Consider the following 26,980-nt stretch of genomic DNA (forward strand, 5'->3'; position numbering starts at 1 on the left):
TAAATACAGAGTTAGAGAGATTTAGTATTTTCCTAACATTGAATTGCTGTGTGAGTAGTTGCTGATGTGGCCACAGTGGTGTTAGGTAAATGTGAAGAGAAGGCAAAGACAGTGTCTCTCTGTAAAATGTGATGAATAGGCACAGTGAGGTAAAAGTTTAGGTGCATGTGTGCTGATTGCAATAGTTTATGTATCGAGTTTAATTAATTTTTCTGAATGAATGTGAAAAACTGTCCATTCTTCAACATTATTGTGCTTTTCCTAAAATGGCTTCACTTACCTAAAAACTTGCAATGTATTCAATCAATTTTAGTATTTTCATTTTGCTGAATTATAGATGGACTTGGATTGTCTTGACTGAGCTTTTTTCTAAGGGAATACTATGGAATTGGGCACATGTAGATGAGACATTTCACTTACTGTTAAATTAGATTATGTTATCTAATTTAACATAATTGCTTCTTCAGGATTTCTTCTTTTTTTTTTTTTTCCCTGACCTGAAATTGCTTTGAAATGTCTTGATTTCTTTGTTTGTTTGCTTTTTCAACAGGATGTCTGGTGAAGTTCTGGGCACCAATACTGGCAACTTCCAAAGCACAGCAACTCTTGTTCCGCATCGTGGATTGCTTACTCCTGCCACACTCTGTGCTCCAGCAGGACAAAGAGCTTCCTGTGGCTTTGCTGTCTGCCATTCAGGAAAGCCTACCTCTTTATCTTCAGGTAAATATCTGAACTCTATTGTCAGCAGACAAATGTTATCTTCAGCAAAAGATTCATATTGCAGAGGATGTTTTCTTTTTTGCTAATCAAAACAAATGCTGACTGAATGAAAAGAAGCAACAAGGGAATGCTTTTTCTTCCTATAGAAGTGGAAGGATAAATGCCACCCTGTTGGCTTCCCTCTCACTACATGTGCTATGCTGTAGTACACTCCAGAGCTGCCAGTCTCATCACTGTATATAGAGAAGCTTTTAGCCAAGCTGCTGTTTACGCTGGTCTCTGATGTGAGAAATATCTGAAGCAGTGGATCAGATAATTGTAATATGTTGCAAGACATTTACTGAGGTGACAGAGCAAACAAATGTTTTAAAACCATCCCTGACTTGGCTAACTCTAGATAATTAAGATCATCTGCTCTTCTCTTTTTTCTTTTTTTTTTTTTTTCATTTCTCTGAGGCACAAAAGACAGTCCTCTGTATATCATGTCACTGGTTTGTCTTGATCATTTGAGAATATGTTTTGCTGAATCAAGTTCCTGCTGCTTACACTCACATGGCTAAAGCCTTCTTGCCTGTTATTCCTCCTTTTCTTTCTTTAGCTCACCTGTCACTCTTGAAACTCTCTAAGGCTTGTTTCATACTCTAAAAAGAGACTAATTCCTGCAGGTGAGGAAGAGACAAGAATATATTTTTTTAAATAAATAAGTTGACATGTTTTCACTTATAATTCCTTAGTTCTTTTTGCTTACACTTGCCTCTTAGTCTTCATTCTTAACAGTTTTCTTTACCCTACAATCCCATAAAGAAATGTAGAGGTGACATTGTAAACATCCCTCAGATTCATTCCTTTCAAAAGATGTGCAGAACATGACTTGGTTTTTACTGCTCTGTAGGTATCTTCAGAAGCTATGTACATACATACATGTAGGAACTATCTGGACACTGATATTAGCACTGAGGGTGACTGCTTGCTAAGTTAGTATTTTAGTCAGTGTGCTGTTTTTCTATACTCTTGCACTTACAGATGTAGCTTTAAGCCACTACAGTTGGTTTTGAAGTGTTATGGACCCTTCCTGTTTTCTTTGTCAGTCTCTGACTTCCTGACCTCCCAGTGGTATTCTTCAGCAGTTTGTTCCTTTTGTGGTCTATGTGCTTTCCAGCTAAGCTAGATGATCTCGTTAACCAAATAGCTTATTGAAGACAAGTGCTGCTTCTAGAAAACTATTAATTCTTTAATTTGACTGACACTTCCAGGCAGAGAAAACAAAGAGTGGAAGAGTTGTTTTTCCTATTCAGTATGGAACTTCTACACCTTATAGTTTGTATTTACAAAGTTCCAACATTTTTTAAATGCTTCAGCCTGCGTCATTCATGGTAAAATACTTCTTCCCCCTTGATTTGGGAAAGTGGAAAAATTCTGGTTTAAGATCATCTCAAAATGAAAATATTTCATTATCAGTTAAAATTCTCTAAGGACTGTTTCTAAGCTCTTTTGAGATTATTGGCACTCTGACTTCTCAGGTTATCATTTCACAGTTGGTTTAAGCCAAGTTGGCTTAAAGCTAAACTAATTCCCTTTCACCTCCATCTGCATGTAATTTGCTTTAATGATTCTGTGAATACAGGATGACTCCATTTGTGAGCTGAATAAACTAGTAACCAGCCCCACAAAACAAACAAACAAACCCCTGAACCCAAATGGGCACATGAATAAAGTGATAAAAGTTGATGTGTGAAGGAAGGCAACTTGGTGGGAGGAAGGACAGAGGAGCAACATCCTCTGGAAATAACCTCACTGACAATAACTCTGCTGGTGAAGTGGGTGATCAAACAGTCCTTGAGTGGCTACCCAATGTGTGATGACTGTTCCTGGAGGTGGAGCAGTGGTATTTCAGTGCCAGAGCATTAATTCACTCCAATGTTAGACAAACATTGTTGCATGGATCTGTCTCTCTTAATACTCCAGTTTACAACTTAATCCTCTGGCAGTTACATGAAAATAAAGACATTCAGAGACCATGCAAAATATCTTCTTATACATGCAAATTCTTTTTCCATAGTCAAAGCATAAAAGCCCATGAGTAGCATTTCTACTCAGAGGTCTTTTCAATTCTTTTTTTTTTCTTTCTTTTTTCTTTTTTTTTCCCAGTCTCCATTTTTTTCCAGGCTCCATTTAATTTTTTTTTTTAATTTTTTTTCAGAATCCTTCTTCTTTAGCTCTTTCAGTGTGGGCTGCTCCTCCTTTGTCCAAAGAAACCTTCTTAGATCTCAGAAAACACGCTAGTTTGCAAGCTGTGGTTTGCAAAACTTCCCCCTTTCGCTTTTAACGACGAATCTTAATGCGGTTTATTTGATCCTTTGATGTGGGTTTTGAAAAGGATTTGGAATCAGTCTTAGTAGCAGATAATTAATTTCCCACATTCATCGATGCAGCCATCTTATGAATCTTATAGAATCTCTGATTTGTATTGGAAAAGATTCCCCAAGCAGTCACATAGCCTGGGCACAGGTAATGCAGGTGGCCACACAGCTTGAGCAGCGGCCTTAAAAGCAAGAGCAACATTGTTGTCACTGTGCTGTACTAAAATAGGCCTTTCTTTGTCACCTAAAATGACAGAGGCTAATTTTTCATCTCTTAGGATAACAAGCAGAGTCCCTTCTTCTCTCCCCAAAGCATAGCTCATAACTCATCCCCCACCACCACCACCACTCCTCCAAACCTACAGGTTTATTTAGAATAGATCAGAATTACAGACTTGGTTTAGTTCTGCACAAGTACAGATTGTCAAATGCACTAATTATGTCCAGACACAGTATAGAATCATAGAATGGCTGGGGCTGGAAGGACCTTAAAGATCATCTAATTCCAACCCCCCTGCATGGTCAGGGACACCTTCTGCTACACCAGGTTGCTCAAGGCCCCATCCAACCCAGCCGTGGACACTTCCAGGGAGGAGGCAGCCCCAGCTTCCTTGGGCAACCTGTGCCAGTGTCTCACCACCCTCAAATTAAAGAATTTCTTCCTAATGTCTAACGTAAATCTCCCTGCTTCATGTCTGAAATAATTTCTCCTTGTCCTCTTGCTACACACCTGTGTAAAAAGCCCTACCCCAGCTTTCTTTTAGGCCCCATTAAAATACTGGAAGGCTGCTATGAGTTCACCTCAGGGCCTCCTTTTCTCCAGGCTGAACAACCCCAACTTCTTTAGCCTGTCTTCAACCTGCTCCAGCCCTCTGATCATTTTAGTACCTCTCCTTTAACACATTCCAGGAGCTCTGTGTCCTTCTTATGCTGGGGACTCCAGAACTGGACACAGCACTCCAGGTGGGGTTTCACAAGAGCAGAGTAGAGGAGGAGAATCACCTCCCTTGTCTGTGCTTCTTTTGATGCAGCCCAGGACCTGGTTGGTTTTCTGGGTTACAAGTACACATTGATGGCTCATGTTACGTTTCTGGTCCACCACCACCGCCCCCAAGGTCCTTCTCCTCAGGACTGTCTTCAATCCTTTCTCCTCCCAGCCTGTATTTGTGCATGGGATTGTCTTGACCCAGGTGCAGAACCTTGCACTTGTCCTTGTTGAATTTCATGTAGTTTGCACGAGTCCAGTTCCGAAGCCTGTCAAGATCCCTCTGGATACCATCCCTTCCCTCTGGCATGTTGACTTCCCCACACAGTTTGGTGTCATCAGCAAACTTGCTGAGGATGCATTGACTCCTCTGTCCATGCTGCTTACAAAGATGTTAGACAGCACAGGTCTGAGTACCAACCCCTGAGGAACACCACTCGTCACGCATCCCCCTTTGGACACTGAGCCACTGATCACAACTCTTTGGGTGTGACCATTCAGGCAGTCCCTTATCCAATGAGTGGTCCTTCCATTACATCTGTATCATTCTAGCTTAGAGATCAGAATGTCAGGCAGGACACTATCAAATGCTTTGCAGAGTTCCAGATAGATGCCTGCTCTGCCTCTGTCCACCGAGGCTGTGACCCCATCATAAAAGGCCACCAAGGTCCCCAATTTAGACTGACTGTATTTACTTGTTATGTTTGTGTTTATATATAAATTTGGGCCATACTACTGGGCCTTTTGAAAGCTATTGGGCAGCTGATCTGTTCTCCACTATTTATGGAACTTTTCTAGAAGTTTCCTTCAGATTCAGTTGCTGAATCTGCCTTGTTAAAACAGCTTAAATTCAGCAGGATTTGAACTAGCACTTTTTGTTTCCTGAAGGGTTAATAGTTTCTTTCTCTGTGCTTGTCTGTTTTGATAATATCTGATGACCTATGAAAGATTTTTTGGGCGATATAATACCAAAATTGCCCTCAGAGTTATTTGAATGAGGGACTTCTGGAATTAAAGCACGAAGAACATGAATGAACAGCCAGCTTCTAATATTGATGGGACTTCTTAATTATGAGATGGAGAGGTGTGTAAAATCTAATGGTTTTTACTGTTTTTTACTGTTTTAAAACAAAGTTGGGTTGTTTTATATGATAGTGGATTGTTTAAGCTTACCACAGGAAATTTGAGAGTTGAGATTGGTCTTGGTTGGATTTCTTTGAGAATGATATGGAGGAATTTTGGTACCCAGTAGTATGGGAAAGAACTGAAGCAGTATATAGAACTTATTTTAGAGAAGAAATACTAGCTTAAATATATCTTGCAGGATAAAGTTTAAGTGCATGGAATAAGCATAACATACATTATGATGGAAAAGGTAAGGTACCCTGCTTGATTTATCAGCTCTAATCCTGTCCAAACACAGAAGATAGTTGATTTCTGTCTAAATACAGGCAAGTGGTGAAATAGCTTAATTCTAAGTAGTGCTTGGCACATACATTTTCCAGTGATTTTAATGGGCCTGTGCAAGCTCAGCATTTGTCACAGAGATCAGACCTTAAAAGCCCTCCTGTGAGACACATCTGTGGTCCAATATTTGAGCAAGCTTATTAATACATCTTGTGAATTATAGTATGCATTTAATAGGAATTGTACAGCATTAATTGGTGAACAGCAGATTTATTCCAACAGCAGGACTGATACTATAAGTCATCATTAGGTAGCTTGGCATTTCTGCAGTGAATAGTTCCAGTAATCCATACTAATCGGTTCTGCGCTCTCCACAGGTGATTTACAGATAGATGGATAAATCAGAAGAAAGATACAGCTCTGGCCACAAAAGGTTCCTGCAGTGAACATGCACAGGAACCAGTTGCCTTTCTGCTAAAATGAGGAGCAGATGTTGCCATCCCCTTCTGTTCCCCTTAAAATTTCTTTGTTTTTTCGTGGGTTTTGTTGTGGTTTTTTTTTAACCTCAGAAGATGGCTAAAGAACATAGTTAAGAAAAAAGGGGGTGGCTCTGTCAACCTTTTGAAGTCCATCTGCTTTGTAGGGATTGCCCTAGGGGTGTGATGTGATTGATTTTGGCTCTCTGAACCAGAATTGCAGTCCAGTAGCATGTGTTTCTTTTTCTCTCTCATACAGCTTCCTTCATCTCTGTTAATTACTGGTAGGATTTAAAAGAAGAAAGTTCTATGTGATATCCTTCTAATCACACTCTTGGCCAGCACAGCCTTGGACATTTTGCCATTGTACCCAGATTTGCAGCTACTGTGTAGTGTTGGTAATTTATCCCTTGTGCTAGTTGGGATATGGCATTGTCAGACCTTGTGCAGGTCTATTGCTTCCTGAACTTTGTAAGAAAAAAGAGGAGTCCAAAATAAAGAATGCAGGATTGAGCTACAGTCATTGGGTTTCCAGGTCCAAAAGAGAAATACAAGTCCCTCTTTGGAAACTTTTAGGGAATCATTGAAGTGTCAAAGTCAAAGACTTGATGGTCCTTCCCTGAAGAGCTTTGATGCTATAGATGTGCTTTTCATGTGTGAGGACTTTATCATGGATTTTTCTACTATGTAGAAGAGAAGGGGATTTTTTTGTTTGTTTGTTTTGGGGTGCTTTTCTGCTTCCCAGCAAAATGGCAGGTAACTTTCCCCACTGTTATATCACTAGAAAAAAAAGAATCATAGAATCATAGAATCCTTGGGGTTGGAAGGGACCTCGAAAGATCATCTAGTCCAACCCCCCCTGCCAGAGCAGGGCCACCTAGAGCACTATCGTGGAAACCTTTGGTGCTCATATTGTGATTTTCATTAGGAAAACTGATGGGAAATCCTGCTTACTGAAGAGAGAGTTTCAGTACTTCTATGGGGTTTTAAAAATCACACCTTTTTTAAAAGGTAGGATCTCTGCCTGATCCACCAAAAGGGAATCTAGAATTCTTTCTGAAAAAGTATAAACATCCTTACAGAAAAAAAAAGTGAATTTCCATATTTTAAATGCTTCTTGACAGCTCTCCTTAGTGGGCTTCAAGAGCATTTTATCCTCATCAAATACATAAGTAAAAAAACAACAATTAACATACATCTTTTTGTGTGTGTGTGTGTCTCTAGTGAAGAAGAGTATCATTCAGTAATGCTCTTGACAGGGTGTTGGGTTTTTTTATTTAATCCTTTCTCTCTTTCTCAGATTACATCTCTGCCTATCCCACACCTCCAAAAAATAGAATCAGTTTACTTTAACTTCAAAACCCAACAATACTTTTATGAAGGATCAGGCTAGGCTTGTTGATCCATCTTAAAATGACGCTATTAAAAGAGGTCCAAAAATTAGCTTCTCTTCAGATATCTAAATTCTAATATTTTCTTGCCTTTTTATTACATTTTTATTATTTGTGTCCTTTTTATCAGGTAGATTAATACACTCACGGCTTTTTGGATTTTGTTTGATTTGGTTTTTGTTTTGTTTCTTGGGTTTTTTGTGGTGTTAAAACAGTCTAGAGGCTTAGGAGTGCCAGCTCTGGTTACAAACTTATGGAATATTTTCTTTTTGTTAAAGCTGTACTACAGAAAGCAAAGACAACTCTTCTTTAAGCCTGCTGTGACATCTTAATGAAAACACCAAACACTCAAGCTTACAAATTTAATAATCTGTCATCTGTAACAGTCTCTTTCAGTCTGCTACTTGCCAAGCAGTATTTATAAGAATTCTGATATAGCAGCAGCTGCTTTTTCCAACAAAATTTTGCTGTATGTAAGCAAAAGAGGGAGAGAATCTGAACTGTTTATCAAAGCCCAAGTTCAGAAAATGTGGCTTTTATTGTTGGAACTTTAAAGAATTAACAAGAAGCTCTAGAGGCACATGAAGTTCAGCTCTACTTAAACAAATGTGTTTTTAGGAGGGCTGCCTACAGCAAGTCTTAAGGCAGGTCCTGAAGCATCTCATTTCTTTCATTTGTTCACACAAACAGACATAGATGAAAATCTTCTTGGGGAGGGACTCCTATGCAAAAATCAACAGAAATACTCTTTTTCAGTAGCTGGGAAACAAAAGCATCTTTCTGATATTTCTGCATTTTGTGTCCTCAAGCCTTGGAACTATTAGTTCATATATTAGGGGGATTAGCTTAGTTTACCTCAGCAACTATCAGCATTGAGGCAGATACTCCTCCTACCAAAACTGGAGTCCGGATTGCAGTGCTAGTGGAAGTTTGATTTATTGTTGAAGTCTCTGTCTTAGTGAACTCTGTGCTAAAACTTCCTTTATGATATCATTCTTGGTGGACAAAGCTATTGTGAAAACTCTAAATCAAGATAGCTTCCATTTGATAAATCACAGCAGTTTTAGCTTGATCTTAAACAGCTTTTATAAGAAATATCTCTAAATCCCTTCTACAAGTTGCCTGATTAGCCCTAATTAGTTCACACTGAGTAGAATTTTCTTGCCAAATTGCAATTCTACATGCTCATTTTTCTGCTATGTCATTTGTACAAAAATATCACATAGTGCTTTACAAACAGATGAGGTATTTTCTTTCCCTCTCTCCCCCCTTCATAAACACTACCTGGCTAATATACTTTACTAGACCATGTACAGAGCTGAAAAAGAAATGTGCAGCTCTTGGGCAGAGAAGCAGTGTCTCAAGTTTGAAAAGCCAAGGTTTCACTTCAAATTTGAAGGGGAGCTTATATGTCCCAAAGCTTATCTTCCAAGTATATTGGTTACTACAGTAAAAGATTTTCCTCTCCTCTGAGAACCATGCCCTGTCTCTGTATTCATTTGTAGGCTATCATATCTGCAAGAAATTACTGATCATTTCTTATGCAGTGGTTAATCTGTGCGCAGCAGTTTACACAGTGTTTAGCAAGTATTTAGCCTATGGCTGTTAGTTTTACTCAAATGTGTTGTTTAAAATTTACTCAGTTACTCACAAAAATTTTCTTTTGCAGGGCCTGTCCTTCATATGCTGTCAGTCCCAGATGCAGAGTGCCTATTTAAATCAACTGCTTGGGAGTGTTGTTCAGCATTATTTTGGGCGATTTCTCCCTTCTTCTCCAACTGCAGTTGGAGCTGGACAGCATCCTATGCTGACTGCTTTGTGCAGCTCCATTACAACCCCCCAGATGCTCCGTCTGAGGAAGACCACTCTGCATGTCATAAAGTAAGCACCAGTGAAGTAAAAAAAACCCCTCACTTATTATTCATATTTCACAAATAGCAGATGAGAAAGGGAAATGCCACTGTTTTCTTCTCAGTTAACTGAGAACTGTGGGAAGAGCCTGCAAGTTGCTGGGCAGGGAGCAAAGGAAGAACAGTGTGTATAAAGCAGGAGAGTTAAATCGGGAAGATCTGGAGACCAGTGAGACAGTCATTGAGGATGGAGATCCTAGAGTGTAAGAAAAAAATATTTCCTGGGGCCACATGAAAAGCAAGTGTTTTTCTAGAAAAATCACACTCCAATATTCATCATCATATGTTTGTGTCTCAGGCTCTATTCAGGGTCACAGAGCTGTAGTACTTCCAGTTGCCACAGTGATTTAGGCATGGGAGGCCTCATTGCTCAGTGTCAGAGCATAGATAGGTGTGCCAGCTTCCCAGGGGAAATGGAAGTTTTGGGATGTGAGAAGAGCAAAATGATGCTTGTTAACTGTGCATGATTACATGGACAATGTCAAGAGCAGCTATAGATGCCAGGTTCCTGCTGCTGAAAGGCTGAGGCTTTGTTATATTTACTGCAGAATAAGGAACAGTCTGTGCTTTTTGTCTTTTTGAGGAGAGGAATTAAACCTCCTCAAATATAAGGTAAAGTGGTTATATACAAGGTATTAATACATATAATAAAACAAGGTGCTTATATACAAGGTAGCTGTATTTTTCTTTGTTGAATGGTGTATATGCATGTTGATTAAAAGAATTCCAGTGTTGATCTTAGGTAAGTGCAATAGGCAGTCCTGTAAGTAAAGCCCATATTTGCACATATTAAAAGAGTGAATTAAGAATTCACAATCTTAGTTCTGACATGCTTTTAATTTATTATTACTCAAACCTCATCATATTAATAAAGTTATTTTTATTAATATGTGTGAACGCATGTGTGAATTTTAAGATGCATAGTGGAGAGAAAGTTGTGGACTTGTAAGACATGAAAAGTTCCTTAGTGACCTGGGAAGAATATGTTAGAACTGATCATCAGTCTGATTTCCAAACTTGGTGGGTGGTCAGGAGGCAGTCAGTAGGTCTACACATAAATATGTATAGAGTTTGCTAACTGTATTTTTGCATATGAAAGCTAATTAGTATCTTGCTACTGCAGAGAGAAAATCGAACCACATGGTCAGGGGTGTATTAACCAGGTTAAAGAACTATTTTAGTAGAAAAGCACCCAAAAAAAAAAATAGTGTGAAATTTTCATTGTAAATTAATGGATTAGAAAATTTCAGAGTTTCTGAAATTAAGGTAAGACCACATGATACAAGGAATATTGAAATGTTACAACTTCCATTTGCCAAATTATATTAGTGCTCTGAAACTGTGCAATGAAGTACTCAGAATTCTGACATTGGGGATTTTGAAAGATGTAGAAGCATGCCTTAGTATGTTTTAAAAAATGATGGTGGTTTCCAATTGATCCATTGCTCAGTATGTATGCAGGCCTTGTTTGGGTAGCTAACGGTACCCTAAATATCTAAAAAGTTATTTTGCATGTTTTAAGAGTACTTTTGCTAAATGATGAACAAATGCTAGATTCTTTTTAGCTGGACTTTTCTGTTTTGAATGCTCCAGTTTAAACTTACAGGCTTCAGCTTTCAGTGAAGTAATTTGTAAAGACAAATTAGCAGTATTTGTACCCCTTTGAGGAAGAATAGCAAATATGGGAAAACTTCATGTGCATGGTGTTAAAATTTGCTTGTTGCAGATTTACAGGTCACCTTTTATATTTGTGACAAATTTTATAGTGCATATGATTGTGATAGAGCAACAGCAGACATTGGCTGTCCCATTACAGCATACTGTTGACAAAAATAAAATATCAGTACCAGGATAACAGCAGAGCTGTTACCGCGTTGTTGGATTGTGAACTGACAAAAACAGAAAGCTCAATAAAGTGAATGAATAACAGTTGTATTTTGGATGTTGGTTTAGGGTCTTAGCATCTTGAGTCTTCCTTTTTTTTTTTTTTTCCCCTGTTATTTGATGAAGCTGCCTTATATTCTGACTTTCATAGTCAAACTTGGCTTTTTAACTATGATAGCTGCTATTTCTCACTTCCCTCAACAGAGGAGTCAGAAGGCATCACTGTCCTCTGATAAACTGCGTGTCTCTTCTAAAACTAGGACATCAGTTGAGCCCAGATAAAGATAGAAAGTGAATTAATAGGCCTCCTGCTGAAATATCACAAAGTTATTTTTAGGTGCTTGCAATGAATGGAAAAAAAGAAGAAATTATAAACTCTTTTGGTTTGCTTTGCCCTCCCAGTGAAAACTACATGCAGTTCAAAGGTATCGCTCCACCTCCTCGCTTGGCCTCAGTTCTTGCTTTCATTCTTGATGTACTCCAGAGGACCCAGAGCACTGAACTATGTGACATTGACTTAATTCTCCCATCTGTATTGAAGTGCTTGGTATTGGTTAATGAGCTACAAGGTGAGTTACTGGTTTGCTTTAAGTACATCTCTACAACATCTAAGGTTTTTCTACTGCTAAGCAACTTTCATCACAATATTGAAGACCCATAAGTGAGGTGAACAAGATATTTTGGCCAAGAGGCAGAGAAGTTCTGCCTTGTTTCACTCTGTGATAAGCTAATGATCACCTTCCCAGGAATCAGAGTGTTTCCTTTCTCCCCACCCTTCCCATCTCATTTCTCTCAGACTTTGTAACTGCAAAAGTCTTCTTGCACCTAAAGGTTTGAGACCAAGTAAGAGGAGCGTCTGTTCTCCCCAGAGAAGCGCCATAAATGGACTAAAAGTAGCAGGTTGCTCTCTGAAGGCCTCTCTGAGTCTTCTTTTAGCATGTTTTGTTTGGTAGTGAGAACTTTCTTATTTTTAGCTTCTTGAAAAATTAAATGCTCCGTTCACCCCACAGTTGTATAATGAATGCGCAGAAGCACAGAATTCCCACTCCTTGCTGCCAGTAGAGGCATTGAGCAAAATAGGGATTCACCTCTGACTTATGGGAGTTTTGTCCCATAGTACTTTTTGATTCTGGCCTATAAAAGTTTCAAGGACAAGCTATGCTCAGGAAGTTAGCTAAATCATCACACACCTTTCTCTTCCCCCTTTTGCCATCCCAGCTGTGTGTGCCTGAAGCTGAAAGCATCTGCCTGGCACTGAGCTGTGGAGTAGGATGCCTTCTGCTGGTCACCAGCTCCCCGTCTGCCCCAAAAGGCCCTCTAAGTCTTTACAGCCTAGTTCCACCCTTATGAAGACCTGTCAGCTTGAATATTTATTTGGAAACAATTAAGGGCAAGAAAATAGTGGGGTTTTGTGGGGATTTTTTTCCCCTTAAAAAAAAAAGAGGTGGGGTGAAATGCAGAACTATCCCCACTTCTGAAAGTAAAGAGTAGATTTATATGGCTTTGGGCTGGATACAATACTGTGACTGCTCTTTAATTCAAATAAGAATGGTTAAAGAATACAAACAGAATTTGAATTTTTAAAAAATCTCTATGTCCACTAAGTAAGTGGAAAGAGACCATAGTGTAATTAAAAACCGGTATGTTTAAAGAATAATTCTGGTGAAAATAAGACTTTTGCATAAATCTGCAATTCATTCTGTTCTTTATAGCCAATCTAACTAACTGCTCTCACAGTCATTTCCCTTGCATCAAAGTAAGAGAAAACCTTTCTCTTTTTTTTCCCCCTCCTCATTTAAAAATTGTAGTCTTTATGAAAGACATTCTCCAGATGGTCAGTTCAAGAGCTCTGTGTGAATCTTGTGATTTTTCTTTAACAGTTAAAAAAATATCTACAGACATTGTACAGTACATGGTAGAAAGCTGCCAAGCGGGGTCAGGAGGAGAACGTGCCACCCAGCTGACTTCTGTATTTAGGTAAGCAGAAAATATGCCAATTGGCAATGAAACTACTGCAAGCCAATTGACAGCAAACATGTTTTTTTTAAAATAACTAATTATCCTTAACATACTGCATTGTCACTTGTTTATGGTATTTAAATTAACGGTACTTTTGGCACTGGTTTTAAAAACAGCTTGGTCTAAAAGCCAGAGCAAAAAAATAGGAGAGAGAAGCTTACCTTCTTTCCTCATGGATTAGGTACTGGTTGGAAAGGTTTATGATAGAGAGGTATGTTGCTGTGGCAATGGGAAGAAGAGTGTTAGGTGCTGTGAAAGAATTGCGTGCCTAATTTGAAGTGCATATAATGGAGATCAGATCCTCATATAACAAACTGCACCTTTTATTTTAGTATTTATTTGCTTCTGTGACAAATAAATAAGAGATTATTTTAGTGTAAAATATAAGTGTTCCGTGCCTCTGCAGAATGAATCCTCTTTCTTACATGGATACAGAAGAGAAGCTGTATGACCTGAGGACATTTTGCAGACCTAAGTACTGGTGCTGTGTTGGGGGGTATCTAGAAGAAAGCTCCAGAGAGTCTCACTGCAAATAAGGACAGATATTTCATCTCTAGGGTGTTTCTTCTGATTCAGATGTAATCAGTGATCTTTAAAAACTTCAGATCCTCAGGAAGTCAGAGGGGATTGTTTCCATCCAGTGGTCTGCCCAGCTTAAGACCCAGTGGAGCTTTACAAGAAATGCATTATTTCTGCAGATGTAAATCTAGTTGCTTTTCTTTATTATTATGATTTGATGTTGTTCAATAATAAATACATGTTTTAGTTTTGCACTCAGACATGTTACAAGTAAGTTTTCTGCAACAAGTCATCCCTGGTGAAACAGCAGCAGAATCTGACAATTTACTAGAAAGATAAACGCCCAGCTTTGTTTAGAGAAAGTATTCCATGTAGAGTATTTCAGTGTAACAATATGAAAATTGCCATGCAGCCAGATTGCTTGTTCTGATTAGACTCTTCAGTTGTTCTTGGCATGTTCTCTGCATCTAGTTTTGACCTTGCATTAAATGCCTCTGTGTCCCCCTCAGGCAGTTTATCCAGGACTACAGTGCTGTGTATGGTCACCGGGTTTTCAGCATTCTGGAGACGGTGGCGGTCTTGGATCAGACCTTGGTTACCAGCCTGATTCCCACAATCACAAAGTCTCTGAAGGATTCGGAATACAAACAAGGTCTTGGAAGAAATGCTGCACAGAGGTTTGATTTTTATTTAATATTGCTTTTTGACGAGGAGCAGTAGAGTTTTATTCTCTTGAAAGAAAGCAGTGTTAGACAGCAGCACAGATGCTCAAAAATGAGTGATTTTTTAAGTGTGTTTAGGCAAAAAAATCCCTTCACTCAGGCCTTTCATGGATTCAGGCCATCTATATTTGCTAAAGGTTTTCAAAGATGTTTTGACACTAGAGCTACAGACCTTGGTAGAAATTCTGTGAAGCCAAGTTGCCTCTGCTCATTACACTGTATGTTGCAAAACAGAATAAAGGATTCGTACCCTGAAGAATTTTCCTGTCAGGCCCTGTTTTAGAGGAGTTTGCATCATCTATAAAATTATGGTATGAACAGGTATGAGCCAAGATTCTTTACAAAGAAATACCCGACGCTTAATTTCACAGGTTCTCTTATAATATAAACATAAGAGTTGTGGGTGTCCAGGAGAGGGTGGCTTTCTCTCCCCAGTAGGCACAGTGGGCTCTTGCTTCCTCTGTTTGCCCCTCAAGAACGTGGGACAAAAAGATCTGACTTGTGAATCAATCTGGAATTAGAGTGAAATAGCAGATGAGGGGAGCAGTTCCCAGTACTAGTAGTGTCTCTGGGTGCAGATGCAGCACTGAACTTCCATCACCTGTATAAATGCTTTTACTGAATTCCAGGGATCTCTGTCCAGTGTGGCACCAGAGCCAAGCAGGCTTCTCCTGTGAGCACTGCTCATGGGCAGGCTCTCCTCTGACTCCCATGAAGTCAGCTCAAGGAAATGGCCTCAGGGTTTGCATTACACAGCTCCTGGGACTGTGCTCAAAGGGTAGGATCCTACTCACACCTCAGCCTGGAGATGTTTTGAGATGCACAGCAGCAGAGCCTGGGCTGTAAAAAACCCAAAAGACAGAGCTGTGCAAGAATGTAGCAGGAAAGTGTAGTCAAAGGGTATTAATTTTAAATTTTAATAAAAGCTATACTTAACACATTTGTAATTACACTATTCACTTTTTATTATCCTCTGCCAACAAATACACTTGCTTTTATTTAGGAGAATTCACCCAAGGTCAGACTGAAGTATCATTATATGCAGCATTTTCATACTGCTTGGTTTTGGTCTTTTGATAATGTATTTCATAACCGATTTTATTTTATTTTTTTTTAACTACTGTTTTTAAGGTAAAATTCATCACTTTACCTACAAAACCCAACCAACCAAAAAAGCAGTGTGTTTGAGCTTTCTGGAATATCTTCTTGGAGATTACAGCAGAGCTTAATTTCTTTTAGCCTCATCATTTAACATATATGATCATATCACCTGTTGTTGATCTTTTGTATTGATAATTTTTATTTAAAATGTCTTTCTGTGCCCAACAGTCTAAGGTGATCAATGGACACTTTGATGTAAAAACACTAGTAACTGATTTTATCTCCTCAATCTTGGCCACTAAATAACATTATATTAACATATTATGTGCAATTATTGTAGACATTTAACTGCAAACTCCTATATATAAAAAAAAGACACAAAGTTCAGAAGTTGCATTAGATGCAACTAATGGTGATGTCCAGTGTTATTATTGCAAGGAGCTTGTAGGAAAATTGCAAATTTGTATGTTCAAGTAAAAATTTCCTGAAATTTTCACAAAAAAGATATGTAATTAGAATATACCTAAATGTCAGGGACAGTACTTTAGCAATAGAATAAATTTCAGGTGAAAAGCCTTGCCAGTGCATACTCACTTTCATGGAAAATCCACTTGAGTGCAGTTCCCCTTCTGAATTCCAGGTTTATTTTAGAGTGGTCAGTGCCCATTGTTAGGAATGATGGTCTAAATCTGTGCCAGTGGCAGTCTGCACCTTTCTACCCTTGGCTCACATCACTGTGCTGTAGCAGGAGTCACAGAGAAACTTCTTAGACACAAATCAGACAGCAAACATGAGGAATTCTGAATGCCAATCTCATCAAAGCCTTGGGAAATCCATGTTTTTAAATTAAAAACCCATCTATTTCATAGCAGTTTTTCCAAGCAAGTAGACTTCCAAGCATCTTCAATACACTTGTAACCATAAGTGATGCAGTCCTTGTTCTTTGAATCCAGACAATGCTAAAAATTCATGGCAAACAAATAATTTGAATAAAAGGGGGGGGGGGGGGGGGGGGGGGAAGGTACTGTGTTTTCATATACCAAAATGTAAGAAATGTGTTTGGGAATTATGTGCTTTTACTCCAAGGATGTGCGAGATTAAGTAACATATTACATTCTCTTGTTTTCTCAACAGAGAAGCCTATAAAAGACTCTTATCTTACCTTGCAGAAGCTGGACAAAATGAGATACAAAAACTGGAAAATGAGGCAGGTTAGCAGTGTGCTGGTGATTAATCCTTTCCTCTTGAGTGTTCTGACACTGTCGATCCCTAAAACTGCACTGTACAATGCTCTAGCCAAGTTCTTTTATCTTTACAATTGCAATACATTTATTAATTTTGTGGGTTTCCTCCCCCAAGTTATGTGTGGATTTTAATATTCTTTGTGATATTTGAATATTGTAATGCATCTGGAGAGTAACTCTCCATATACTGTTACAGAGCAATTGAAAGATGCAGCAAATCTGTTTGCATTTTAAAATCTCTATATGAGCAGAAGCTTGTATTGCAGACACAAGGTAGAATTTCAAAGAATCAAAGTAATTCCACAAAACTCAATTCACATTGAATGAGACCTGACCCTCTTAACACTGTACTTTTGTAAAATCTCATGTTCTTAAGAAAATAGTAATTTTGTAATTTCTAATTTATTATTTTAGTCAAATGAGAAAGATTGTGACCTCTAGTACTGAAGCTGTTGAATGCAGTGCATTCACCAGGAGTTGCACCAGTATGATAAAGCTGTTGTTTGTTAAGAGGGAACTTGTTTATATGTTGAATAAAGTGTATGTATCTGTCTTAACCTTCCACCTGTCATTAAAGTCTTTCAAATTTCAGTGTGAAATCTGTTGTCTTTGTGGGTAGTAGAAGAAAAGGCAGATTCCTCTTCCTTTTCACTACTATGTTTGTAATACTAACCCATAATTCACAGTGATCCCACTATTTTTTTATTAGTCATAGAACTGTTAATTATCCATTTAACTTAGACTAGGTGTAAATGGTGTGAGAAAAACTAAGAGAGGACAGAATTCTAAATTCTGAATCAGGGAATTTACGCCATTTGATCATAGGCTGGTAGTTATTCAGGGTGGCCTGAAAAGTTGTACCTTGTCAACTATTTTGCTTTGTAACAGATTATCTTTCTGGGTCTTCACCAGGTGGGTCTAGCACAGTAAATATCTTTTCCTACTTTTTCTAAAGTTTCTCAGGAAACTTTCATTAATGTCCAGAGTATTCACACTTTTCCCTTCTCTCAATAACCTGCATTTCTGCAACTACTTACTGGACATTGTGAGTGCTAAGTTTGCTCTTCATGGCAACATTGCTGGGTAGGCTACATGCTTTTAAAAATATTCAGATTTTAACATTATGATACTAATGGGAAGGAAAGATTATTTTTTTATCTAACAGCTCCACAAAAATCCCTAAAATCTTGTTCAGAGCAGCTTCTCTTCCCTTCCAGTAATCTTATCAAGTCAACCTAGATAATCTTTTTGCTTCAATCGGTTATCACTACTTCAGATAATGCAGTAACTAAAAGCCTCTTTAGGCTTCTTAATAGTGCAGAACCTGGAGGTTCTTTTCATTATGAAAGTGACTTACTGAACTTGCATCGTAAGCTTCTGTACCTGGGAGGAGTTTTATTCATCTCAGGAGGATTGTGCTTCTAAAAAGCTTTTTTAAAAAATAAATGAAAAACTAAAAACCTCTCCAGGAGAGATTAATAGAGACATCTCTGAAATTGGAGTCCTGCTACATGGGAGATTACAGGTGTCTGACTGGAGTATTACTTCCTGAAAGCAAAACCTTGGCTTTCAAAGGATAGAGCAGATATTATAACAAAACATTTAATGATGTGTTTAGAAGGCTGTTAAAGACATACTTAATACTATGTGTAGCACTTGGAAGTTTCTGAAAAAGCAACAGGGCTTTATGTACAGATATAGCAGCTTCTGGTGCATGAGAAACTAATGTAGACAGTTTGGAAATTATAATTTTTCTCTGTCAAAAAATGAATGGGAACAGAGATAAAGCATTTTATATCGGATTCATCAACAACTACCAAACTGTAAAAACACCAAATAGTTTGGGTGATTGCTAACTTGCAGTCTTCTTCTGAATAACAAGACCATCCTGTACACTTATAAATCCATGCTTTTTAACAGGCTTAGGGTTCTTTGGCCTCAGATCCCGAAACATCAGTGTCCAGATGGAGTCCAATGTCCAATTACATCCCTCAGGGCACAATTGGGGCACAAACAGGGGGGACCAGTTTCTTATCATCATCAATGACATAGTGGAATTAAGTGCACCATTAACATGTTTGTAGATGACACCAAGCTGAGTGGTGTGAGTGACACACCTGAAATAAAGTTGTAACTGGAGTATCTAATGAAACCCACATCAATATAGACACCTGGACTCTGTCCTGCTCCCCTTCTATATATTAAAAGTTGGTGGTATATTAAGTCATTGTGAACAGCTGTTAATTAATTCCTCCTAATTACAGGATCACTGTGTGTCAATGGAGTTTTTACAAAATACAAAATCTCAGTAAGCTTTCTACTCCCCCAAGGCTGGTGCTTGGTATGTGCCCAATATCTCCTTTCATTTAGAACCACGAATAATGCTGAGAGGAGGTCACTCCAAAGTACAGCAGGTATGAGCCTTGTGAGCACTTTCTGTGTGGATCCTGTTGGCCAGAGGGCTGTTCCAGGATGTAAGAGGACTACAGTGCCTTTTTCTTTTTGCAATATGTGGAATTGCAAGCTGAATAGAAAGTATTTAATTTTTATATTTTTCCTATTCCGGAATTCAGGATACTGCTCACCTCCCACCTGTTATCATCCTTGTGATATGAAACAGATGTCCACCAGCACATCATGAACAGTAGCAGGGAGGGGAAAGTCTGGGTTATCTTACCTTTAGTAAAATGATAACAAAAAACAAAACAAAAAACCCCCAAAAAACCCCCAAAAAAAACCCCCAAAAAACAAAAAACAACAACATAAAAAAAAACCAAAAACAAAAAAGAGACCTCCTGTTCAAAATTCATATGCATCTTCCATTAGTCCCACAAAGCTGTCCCTCTATCCCTCTATTTTATAAGGATTTTCCATTTGTTATTGTTATTAAAGAGCAGGAACATGGTAATTTAAATTACTCCTTGCTTTCATTTTCAATAACAAAAAAATAGAGGGTGGGAGGCACTTGTTTCAATAAAAGAGCTTCTGAAATAGAAAAAATTATGCCTTTTATGCTGGAATAGAGCAGCAGACCTACAGAAAGAATAAGGTTCTGCATATCTGTTGTAATTGCACAGAAGAGGAGCTGACAATTGCTTACAGAGTCATTTAAGGAACTTTGATAACTGTCCACCTAAATGCAATGTATTTCCCTCAGGAAACAGAAAAGAGGTTTTATTACACTGTTTTTCCTTCTTTCAGTAGCTTCTGAAAATTATGCATGCATGGGTATTTTCAGTTTAGTCTTATTTTATAATTTTAACTATTACTTAAGACTCAAATTCAGTGTAATGAGCCCATCTGTTAGCAATGGTTATAAAATTATGTTGAAGATTAAAACTCTGATGCACCGTCAGTATGTCCTAGCATAAAGATTGTTTTATGATGAATGACTAGGATATGGCTTTTGTCTACTCGAGCAGCTTTAAGTCTACCAAAGGTTTTACTATTCTAATTTACAAAATGTGAAGGTATGTGTTAAATTTTAAAAAGCCCAGTTGTAAAACTCAGATCCTCTTATTCAGAAAATTAGTGACCTTGCAGCCCAGGCCTTAGAAAATGCTAGCAGAGTAATTCCATGTCACAATAAATTCACTACAGTTTCCGGTCCATCAAGCACTGTTTTGGCTCTGCTCTCCTCTCTGTAGAATGTGACCCAAACAGGAATTAAAAATGCAGGTTTGCTAAATTCATTACTCATTTCAGAGAGTGCCAGCAATGACCTGTATGGGCACTGGTGGAAAAATTAGCACATCACTCAACTACATAAAGTGAGGGATTTGCTGAAAATACTTACTCTGGTTTCCAGTACTTTAAGTATTGCAAACACAAGATAATCTACCTACTGTAAGAGTTAACAGTAAGCATTCTGGCATTACTGTGAAACAACTGTATATAATCATCTCTATTGCAAAAAGCCATTCTCTTTGTGAACAGTCTTCTTCCCCTTAAAAAAGTGCCGTTCGAGGGAAAAAAAAAAAAAAAAAGAAAGAAAAAGCCTGTTTTGCAAAAATAAAACTGTCTAAGCCCTTTATATAGTCTGTGTGTGCTAAAGTCTTCCTCTCCTACAAACTCTGCCTGCAGATGAAGTGTTTTAACCTTGCCCTTTTAATTTATTCTACATTCTAATTTTCAATAAACAGATGCCGCCTCTTTTCCTGCTTGTTTCCACATTGTTCCACATTCTGCCTGGGTTGTTTCTGCATGTGTGAATATTCAATTATCTATTTCTCCATGATTCTGCAACTGATGTACTAAATGTCTGTACAGGTTTGGGGGAGGGTAACCAGGGAAGAAAAACTTAAATTACAGAAGTTCAACTATTCCGCGAGTAAAGTACTTTCCCTGAAAGCTGCTAAGTTAAAAAGAAAATCGGAGCCACAGCTTGAAATGCAAGAATTACGAAAGCACTAATCCAGAGGCAGATTTGCTACACCCTGGCTCATAACAAAAGTATTTCTTTGGTAAGTGCTTAGGTTCCTTTTTAGCGACAAAAGGGGCAGAAGATGCTGTTGGTGCTGCTGCTTCTGGAAGTTGTGTCTTTTTGGGGGTTAAAAAACACAAAGCTGCCGATTGCCTTTGTGGTTATTTCTAGCCAAGAAGAGCTGATAATAAATCTTGGGACTCAAAAGTGAAGTCTGCTATATAAAGCAGGAAGCATTACTCCTTTTAAGAATGGCCCAAAAAGGAAATCACATGACAGACATGAAAGCATTTCTTCAGTAGAGATCTCAAGACCTTGTGGCCCAAAAGCCTTATTGTGGAATGTGAGCAGCTTTAATCTGGAAATCTACAGAAATGCACAGAACACCACAGTTAATAACTGCTGCTGCATTATTCACTGCTCAGGAAACCTCTTGCCTGAAGCACTCCTCAGTTCTTGCTGGTTGCAACCTGTGCCATTATCGTGCACACTCCCAGCAGGGAACCAGAGTGACTTCTGTCAGTGCTGATCCACCTCTAGTAACAGAACCATCAAGAAATACTCTTACTATGGAAAGCTTTAAGGCTCTGGTAAGAAAAAAAGCTAAACTCCATTTCAGAGGTATTTACTAAAACTGGTAGGCTGAGCAGCGACAAAGGTTGGGTTCAGAGGTTTATGTTTACCAAACTTTAGAGCAGCAGGAGTGGAACTGGAGCTCACACAGCAGCCTGCGACAGGAGCAGTTTCAGGCACTTAATAGAAAAACAGCAGAGCAAGGACATGGTGATACAGGAGCATCAGCTCATTGGGCAGCATGTGCTGGCAGAACTCCTGCCTAGCTGCAGCCAGCAGGTGAAGCCAACTCTGCTCTCCCTACCAGAGACCCCTCTGCCAGCGCAGAAATGCTGCTGGCACCACTGTGCTCTCTGCCTGCTTTCACATCCACACTGTTCTCTTTTCTTACCTGGCAATAAACAACCAGGTTTTGTTCACTTGGCAAGAGCTAGGTGGCATTTTCTGACACCTGCAGCAATCTGTCCTGTAGGTCCTGCAACAAATACAAAATAGGAAAGTGGGACACAAAAATTTAGGGGCTAAAAATCCAGGAAACACTTCTCTGTAATCACTGGAGCCTGATGATTTAGAGCCACAGTAGAATCCAGCCACTACAAGGAGCATATATGTTGTCCTGAGGCTTTGTGGTATTCTTCACTAATCTAATGCAATTGCACAGCTGTTTCAAACTGCTATTCACCAGTACAGACAATTGCTGGTAACAACCATGAGAATAAGAGTCGAAAGGGCAGAACAAACACAATAAATAACTTTCTGGCCATCCCCTTCTGCCTTTCAACCCTCAAACCAAGATGCACATGCTGCTTTGCATAAAGAAGCTGCCCCCTCTCTGCTTCTTCCACCTCAAGCCTCAATCCCAGCTTGTTACTGCCACTCAGCCTGCCAGATCCAACGTGATCCCTCACTCCAGGAGGAGCAGTCCAGAAATTATTCCACAGCTATAGCTGTGGTAGGCTGAGGCCTATGAATAAAGGCCTCAAAACTAAGTTGAGCCATACAAAACATACTATGCTTTTGCACTGGGCTTTACAAATGCTTGGAAATCTTTGTTGGTGACATTGAGTGCACCCTCGGCAAGTTTGCTGATGACCCCAAGCTGTGTGGTGCAGCTGACACGCTGGAGGGAAGGGATGCCATCCAGAGGGATCTTGACAGGCTGGAGAGGTGGACCCATGCCAACCTCATCAAGTTCAACAAGACCAAGTGCAGGGTCCTGCAGCTGGGTGGAGGCAATGCCAAGCACCCATACAGGCTGGGCAGTGACTGGCTTGAGAGCAGCCCTGAGGGAAAGGGCCTGGGGGTGCTCGTGGATGAGAAGTTCAACATGAGCCATCAGTGTACACTTGCAGCCCAGAAAGCCAACAGGATCCTTGGCTTCATCAAGAGAAGTGTGGCCAGCAGGTCAAGGGAGGTGATTCTCCCCCTCTGCTCTGCTCTCATGAGACCCCACCTGGAGTACTGGGTCCAGTTCTGGAGCTCCTTTTACAGGAGGGACATGGATGTGCTGGAGTGTGTCCAGAGAAGGGCCATGGGGATGATCAGAGGGCTGGAGCACCTCCCTTATGAGGACAGACTGAGAGAGTTGAGGTTATTCAGTCTGGAGAAGAGAAGGCTCTGAGGAGACCTTATTGGAGCCTTCCAGTATCTGAAGGGGGCCTGCAAGAAAGCTGGTGAGGGACTTGTTAGGATGTCAGGCAGTGATAGGACATGGGGGAATGGATTCAAACTAGAGGAGCACATATTTAGATTGGATGTTAGGAAGGAGTTCTTCACCATGAGGGTGGGGAGACACTGGAACAGGTTGCCCAGAGAGGTGGTGGAAGCCCCATCCCTGGAAGTATTTAAGGCCAGGATGGACAGGGCTCTGAGCAAGCCAATCCTAGTGGGAGGTGTCCCTGGCCATGGCAGTGGGGTTGGAACCAGATGATCTTAAAGGTCCCTTCCAACCCTGAAAATTCTATGATTCTATGAAATTTATTCTCCCACCACCTGGGAAATAGCCACTCTGTGTCAGTTCTGCACCCAGAGCAAAAGCTGATTACTCACCTGATGTCCTACCTCCAGGATGAGGCTCAGAGCCCCAAGGATCTCTCCACACACATTTTGATTGTGCAGCCACCCTCCTCTAGAAAACATCTACAGTGTTTGTGTCCCTTCAAGTCCCTCATAAGTATAACTTTAAAAACTTACCAGGTTTGGGCACTGCACCTCACTCAGGGCAGGAGTCAAATTATTGAAGTGTAAATGGCCTGCTAGATTTGGCCCTTGAATGTTGATTTCCAGGAGGTAAAAGGAATAAAAAAATTCCTGATGAGCCTGTACAGCTCCCATTCAGTTAGAGAGAAGCATTGCCTGGATGTAGGCTTGCTTTATTTGCAGAAGGAGACATTGTTAGAACTCAAGTTAGTGTGCCAGGTGAAGACTGCAGCTGCAGCTCTGCTCTGTGCAGGAAGAGTGAGAAAGCTCAGAAAAAAAAAATATTAAAAGAAAAAAACCTACCACAAAACTTTCTAACCTGAAAATCATTGGAAAAGGAAAGGTGATGTTCCATGAGCACACTGCCAAGCTGGAGAGGGAAATTGTAATAAAGTTCACCTCCCTGCATCACTAAAAGATGCAATTGATTTGGAAACACTGCTCACTGGACAAAATCAAACCTGTTCCTGTCCAGCAAGCACAGGCTATTGCTGTGGCATATTCTGCACGTAGCATTTGCGTGAGTGTGTCGGTAGGAATTTCATAGGTCTGCTCAGGTAGCACAGTGGCAGGGAACAGATCAGTAAGTAAAGCAGAGAAGTGCAGAGTATCCATAAATCATAAATAAAGATTTAATTACATGCTTGGTTAAAATTTACAAACATCAGAGTTGTCGTTAGATATGTAAATAAAAGATGGAAATAAGAGACAGGGGCTGCAGTAGCCAAGCAAAGCCAAAAGGTAGCAGGTTAGAGTATTTATTGTGAGTTGGCATATGCCTGGAGTACGGAATGGAGACACACTATATAAACTGAAAGAATAAATAAATAAATATTGACATTGTTCTACACCTGTTTAGCCTCTGGAGACCAGTGATTTGCGGGACCATATGTTGGACAAAATGAGACTGTTCATTGATAATTGTAAATGTGGTGACCCCTTGCAAACTGAATATTAAAAATATTAAGTAAATGGCACATTTTAATTATACAGTAAAGAGGCTGTTCACCACCATTAAAAGACTGCAGCTGGCAGGAGGAATTGATCAGATGACAGAAGGTAACTTTTATTTGATAGTAGACCTTCGTAAATGACATCCTGAAGGATCTTTAAATTCTCAAACACATTCAGTTCAGACTTGGGTTTACCACGAGGCTTCAATATCTGTCTTTCAGCTAAGACAATTTTCATCTGTTCCTCATACTCTACAGGGCTTGCTGGTTTTTATTTTCTTTTTATTTGCTTTGCAAGATTTAAATTTCAAATTAAGTATTATTAAATGAGAAACTGTAAACAATGGAGCTTGGAGTTGGAAGCCAATACATTTGTTACTCTTTTTGCCAAAGGAATCGAGTTGCATATTTTCCACAGTATTCTATCATTTTTGTCAACATAAACACAGCTTTCTGTCAGCTTTGAAAGTGCCATTGGTGAACAACTGAATGTGCAGACTCCAAAGAGCAGCAGCCCGGGAGGAGCTAAGAGCATTCACAACGCCTGAAGTTGCATAAGGAAATGAAGTAGAGACAGGTAGCAAGTAGTCACCAGAAGAAATGCCAAATGCTCTCCCGTGTAGGCTTCTACATCTGATGCAGAGAAGAGAAACTGCAGACAGCTTTTGTAGCTTCCTTCCTGCCTATGTGATCTGACTTTAAGACAAATGTGTGAAGGTAAAGCATCAGCCAATGTGGATTGATTCTTTTCACTGATCCAGAGAAACCCTTCCATATACAGGGTTTGATTTTTTTTTCCTCCCTCCACTTCCAACTTCATGAAGAGCATGTTCCTAGGCTCACATTGTGCCGATCCTATGGTGAGGCACTTGTAGAGTCTGAAGGTTGGGACACGTGAAATAAGGAGCTGGAAGAAAGCAGGCTGCTATCCCATTGGAAGCAAAGGGGAGTGTAGGCCCATAGAACACTTCTTCTTTCCCTTCCTTGCTAACATCCAGCACCTGCAGGTCAAAGCGTACCAATATTTCAGGTATCAGAAGAAAGATGAAGCAAATTTGTTGGCACACTCTGCATGCTGTACAATTAATCCCAACAGAAAGCTAATTTCAGATCCCTTCTAGACTGTATTTATTCATCTGGTGCTTTACTGCTATTCTCATAATTCAAATATTATGCTGGCTCAGGTGCTCAGCAGCAGGCAGTGACATTGGATCCTGCTTCCTGGCAGCAGAATGAGTAACCATGCAAGTGGGGTACTTGGCACAGAAATGCCACCCTTACTGCAGAGGATGAAACATTAGTCAGCTTGGAATATAGGGAGCATGGGAGCTCTACTGAAGTTGGAAAGGCCAAATAAATGAATGACTTCGGGAAAAATAGGATAAATAAAAATCACTATTTCCATGTTTCTTTGCAAAGGAGAAAGCAGCCTCAAATTTGCTGAATTTGGAGATAAACAGGGCTAGTTTTGGTAGTTCAAGGCAGGCACAATGCCAACAAGTAAGAAGGGGCAGCATGCATGGCTCTGCCAAAGCACTTGCTATACAACTTTTTCCTTTGACGAGATTGTCACAGGCAGGCTGCCAGTTCATGACCAGTTTGGGAACGTGGACAAATGTCCATTTAAAAAAGCAAGATCTCAGGATCATTTTCATTTCTCACTAGGGAGCATTTAAGTCTGTGCACAATTTGGTAAAGTACTTGCTGGTTATAAAGAAGTGTGTAGGTACAGCACAGCTATCCCCTTGAAATTGTGCTATTTTTCCATCTGTATCTCATCTAGTCTTATCCAGCCCAGTTTGAATTAATTTTTCCAGTAACAATTGTTAGATATGGTATCCAACAATTTAGTATAACACAATCATACTATGACCAGAACATGGTTTTAACTAATTATCTTGCCTGATCTTTTCTTTACAAACTCATGCTAGTATTCGTTTTAAGATCAGCAACTCAGCCTCTAATGACTTTCCCTTGTATGCCAAGTCTAACTTCTAGACTTATGAGACAGTTTGGAGGTTAAATCTTAGAATCTAAAAAGATAGAAGCTAATGAAAATGTTTATCAGCAAAAGTGTAGGAAATGACATGTGAT

General features: G+C 39.5%; 2 protein-coding genes across 2 annotated transcripts in view; one reads left to right on the plus strand and one right to left on the minus strand.

The window, feature by feature from the left end:
- Nucleotides 1–16,710, plus strand: part of MMS22L (MMS22 like, DNA repair protein) — an 84,016-nt gene extending 67,306 nt beyond the window's left edge. Inside the window, exons 19-24 of the mRNA XM_030447907.1 lie at nucleotides 551–720; nucleotides 9,009–9,220; nucleotides 11,536–11,702; nucleotides 13,014–13,110; nucleotides 14,181–14,348; nucleotides 16,629–16,710. Coding sequence (XP_030303767.1) covers nucleotides 551–720; nucleotides 9,009–9,220; nucleotides 11,536–11,702; nucleotides 13,014–13,110; nucleotides 14,181–14,348; nucleotides 16,629–16,710 — 896 coding nt within the window. The remainder of the gene's footprint in view (nucleotides 1–550; nucleotides 721–9,008; nucleotides 9,221–11,535; nucleotides 11,703–13,013; nucleotides 13,111–14,180; nucleotides 14,349–16,628) is intronic.
- Nucleotides 16,711–25,725: 9,015 nt separating this feature from the next.
- KLHL32 (kelch like family member 32) overlaps nucleotides 25,726–26,980 on the minus strand; it is a 114,971-nt gene continuing 113,716 nt past the window's right edge. The window contains exon 11 of the mRNA XM_008499699.2: nucleotides 25,726–25,887. Coding sequence (XP_008497921.1) covers nucleotides 25,726–25,887 — 162 coding nt within the window. The remainder of the gene's footprint in view (nucleotides 25,888–26,980) is intronic.

This window comes from Calypte anna, chromosome 3 (assembly GCF_003957555.1).
Source record: "Calypte anna isolate BGI_N300 chromosome 3, bCalAnn1_v1.p, whole genome shotgun sequence".
NCBI lineage: Eukaryota > Metazoa > Chordata > Aves > Apodiformes > Trochilidae > Calypte > Calypte anna.